General features: G+C 38.4%; 1 protein-coding gene across 1 annotated transcript; it reads left to right on the top strand.

The window, feature by feature from the left end:
• Positions 1-2,491: 2,491 nt before the first annotated feature.
• LOC115590199 (chitinase 3-like) lies at positions 2,492-3,888 on the top strand (the record flags this gene model as incomplete). Its single annotated transcript, XM_030431470.1, has 3 exons — positions 2,492-2,537; positions 2,705-2,783; positions 2,875-3,888. Coding segments are annotated over exons 2-3 (1,035 nt in total), but the record flags the coding sequence as incomplete, so codon positions are not given.
• Positions 3,889-4,268: the final 380 nt, after the last annotated feature.

Genomic DNA, 4,268 nt, shown 5'->3' with positions numbered 1-4,268 from the left:
TTGTTCATGTGATTTGATGCAGCCCGTGCCTAATCTTTCACTTCCATGGCTATTCTGAGAAGTATTATTAGTCTGAACTGTTTTGTTCTTAGTTTTGACTTAAATTCCAGAGTTGCCCCTTAAAGTGAGAATTTCAAGAGGTAAAAGTCAAATTTGAGGGAAAATAGTCAAATTTGGGGAAAAAGTCAGAAATTTGAGAAGAAGGTCTTATTCATCCTAACTGTAAAAAGGAAAGTTAAAACTGTTAAACGTTATCAATACTGTATTAATAATTAGTCTCTTTCACTTATTTCCATGTAATGACTCTTAGTGAAGTTTTTGGGGCCTGCTGGAACATTCCTGACATCCAAAATAGGTATTAGGCCAAATTATGATATTTTCCAAACCCTGACTGGGTGGTTTTTGTACCGAAACTTGACCTGAGCAAATAGCAAATTGTTGTCACAATTTAAAATTGAAACTTGAAGCTAAATAATCATCAAACCGACATATAACTTTTACAGAAAGCTGGCCTGCCTATCTTACATTATCCTGCCAATTAGGAGTTTTACAGTGTTGTACTGTAATTATGGATGACACAATAACCAATTTTACATAATTTGTTATTCAAACAATTGATTCGAGTGAATTTCTCTCTCGACATTAAAAGCAGGTCTTTGTGTGAAAGAAGAACGAGAGGATTCTGCGAAAGCGGCTGTCCAGTGGTTGCGTCATGTGGCTCCTGTTAACCACAGCGTGATCTTTCTCTTTCATTCTTAGTCGTATCATTTGTTATGCACAACTGGCAGCCATAATGTGAAACGATTGAACTAAATTGCAGCTTTAACCTAAATTGATCATCTGTTGACATTGTGTCCATTTGCTCTGCTGTCATGATACATTTCCACTCCTCTACACTAATACACCCTGAACAACTATACCACACTGACATACTGAGACCTCACAGATCCCACATTTGTATATTTATTCTTTATATAATCAGTATTTATTCAAAACATCCCTATTAAAACCAATTATACAGTTATATTTTACATTTGGTGCTGCTGATTTATGATGGGTCTTTTTTCTCCATCAGCTTTTTTCTTTCTGACCAATGAAGATTCATCAAGAGCAAACACATCATTGATGGTAAGCGCACACCCACAGTCATTGCACAATATAAAAATAAGACTTCCTTCAAAGGCTCAGTTGAAATTTAAAGAATACTGTCTGGTCTCTACCACTGTGTGAACCAAAGGACGCCAGGTCATCTGATTGTCCGGAGACCTGAGGGGCGGTAAGCTTTTTTAGTTATTAATTACTTAAAGCTTATCTTCTGCTTATTTTAGTGGGTACAAATGTGCATCAAAACAAAACTTAATGGCTGCCTCTGAGTGTGTAAATTACAACTGACCAAACTATTTGCTTTTTGCATCTCTAAGTTTTATTGATATGCATATTCTGATATTTCCCAGCACACTTTTGCAGTAGCTCACACACACAACACATATGTATTCATGTTGTTTTTTTAAAAATCACCTTGTATAATCTTAAATCTGTGCTCCAAATACATTTGAAGTTATGCATCTTTAAAGTTAGGCCATCTGACTTAAATTTCTGCATTTTAGTGATTCTTGACATCTAGACCTCATAAATCTTTTTTTCTGCTGGATTGGGTTTACATTTTTCCTTTACATCCAAGAAAACTATGTACCATGTTTTGAATCAGTTTTTCAATTATTAAGTCTTATACCATCTTTCTGATCTTGAATGACTGAAACTATTTTTTATACTTTGAACAAGAGAGGATTAAGGCAATTTATGAAAAGACTTTTGTTTTTCTCATAGTTCTAACTTTTTTCTCTGAATTCAGTGTTTAATTCCAAATTTTACTTTAAAGCAAGATTTCACAGAAAAAGTCAGTAGTCAGTACTATAAGAACATTTCTGAATTTTAAGAAAAAAAATCAGAATTTTAAGGTAGTCACAATCATGTGAATTTTGTGGAAAAAAAATTGAGCTCTGAAAACAAAAAGTTCATATTTTAAGAAGAAAAAGAAAGAATTTGGAGAAAACAGACGTGATTCTGAGATTAAAGTCAGAACCCCACCCTAAAACTTTCCAGTGGCCCTGATTCTCTTAGTAACTTTGAAATGGTTTTCCTATGTTACATAATGTTGGTCAGAACTGTTGATTTGTTGAGACCACAGAGCGCTGAAGGTATCAATAGAAATTTCATATTATGATTCTTGTTACAGTGAAATGGTAAATAAATTCCACTCTGATACTAAGACATTTAGACCTTAAACCTTTTGTTATATATTGGGTTGATTTGTGTGCTTACATTTTCTCAAATATTTCTAACAAATATCGTTTTGATAGAGAGCCTCGTTGTGAGAGAAGTTACATATTGTATTTCACTGTAAAAGCTGCACATATTTCCTTTTCTCTCCTCTGACCTAATAATAGTGTTTGATGATGGCATTACTGAAGATGTGGTGCCTCCTGCCCTTTGCTGCCCTCCTCCTTCTATCCATCGTTCCCACAACAGCTGAAGTGGTGAGGTCGATGTCAGGCTGTACCGGGTTTTTTCTTCAGGAAACTCCACCACGTGTTCCAGGAATCTTAGAGGGGGGGAATATCCTGGACCAGAACAGATACAAACCCATTTGCCAGACTTTGAATGATTCCAGAAGTTTTGTGACGCTCTATGACACCACCAACAGGATTCCAGTGTTTTCTGCTTCCAAATACAAAGGAAGCCAGGGCAGGAGACCTAAAAAAATGTGGAAGATAGAACCACAGGTATGCTTATTTTGTTTTTGTTTTTTTTACCTACTTTATAACCGATTTTATACCTGACTGCATTATTAACTTGGTTTTCACATTATTACGGCTTGAGGACCCCAGTGAGGACAAGAACATGAAGGTGTCAACAAGATGCAAGCTCTACAGAAACCAGGCTGGGGAACGTGATTACAGAATAAAAAAGAAAAAGAATAATATAAAGGAAGAATTCGATAAAGGGCACTTATTTCCAAGCTCGTACGGACATACTGAAAATGATAAAAAATCTACATTTACCCTGACCAACATTGTTCCACAAGCAGGCCCATTCAACAAGGGAAGCTGGAATAGAATGGAGCAGTGCATCAAATGTGTTATGGATGACTACTGCATCAACAACAATGGTCAGGTGGAAGGCTTTTTAGTAATTGGAGTACAGCCAGGCAACAACAAACTCAACAATAGGGTTAATATTCCCTCCATGCTCTGGTCAGCTTTCTGCTGCTACAGTCGCAGTAAGGGATGGCTAGCAAGTGCCCACTGGGGCCAGAACATTCCAGATGGCGATGGATATCTGCAGATGAAGACCTTGGACGAACTCAATAATAAACTGTCAACCACAAGGTCGGAATTTGAAGTGTTTCCTGGGACCCAATGTCCTAACAACGCCACCGTCACTCAGTTTTACCAAGACATTAATTCTAAGTCAGAGGGCAGATGCAATTGTCCATCACTAATTTCAACTACCTCTGCCGCTCCAACAACCACCTCAACCCCTCCAGACTCAACAACTGTACCTTTCACGACCACATCTGCCCTGCCTAGTTCCACATCTGTCCCTCTTTCCACCACACCTGAAACTACCACATCTGCATCTCCAGAAACTACAACTGGCCATGCTACAACTACCAGTAGTCCCTCAACTACTGACACTACACACACAACCCCAGAAACACCAACAACCCCTACTTCCATTCATCCAACCACAACCTTTCCTACAACCACAAGACCCCAGACTGAAACCACTCCACCACCAACCACAGTCCAAACAACAACCACCAAAACTACTACTGCTACAACTTCCACAACCACCACAACCACAACTACAACTACAAAGAAGAAAGATGAGGAGGAGGAGGAGGAGGAGCAGGAGGAAGGAGAGGAAACTAAGCAGGACATAAATGAAGGACCATTAAACATAGGAGATCTAGCTCCACCATCCCTTATCTCAGGTACTGTAGCCTCTTTTTTTGGCGGTCTGGGATCTTTATTAGGAAGTCTTTTTGGTGCAATAGGTAGTGCTTTCACAGGTGTGGCAGGACCAACAAATTCGGCACACAATGTATTTCCTATCAATCTGCCTCCTGCTATTGTTGCTCCTAAAACTGAAACTACTCCTCATCCAAAGTTGTATCCTACCACGACCATTATGTCTGTTATAACTCCTTCAATTCCACTCAAGGTTCTCTCTACTATTCCAGGCATTAGTGTTTCCGTCACTGC

This window comes from Sparus aurata, chromosome 10, assembly GCF_900880675.1.
Source record: "Sparus aurata chromosome 10, fSpaAur1.1, whole genome shotgun sequence".
Taxonomy (NCBI): domain Eukaryota; kingdom Metazoa; phylum Chordata; class Actinopteri; order Spariformes; family Sparidae; genus Sparus; species Sparus aurata.
The sequence above is the reverse complement of the archived record's forward strand: the minus strand, read 5'-3'. Positions and strand labels throughout refer to the sequence as shown.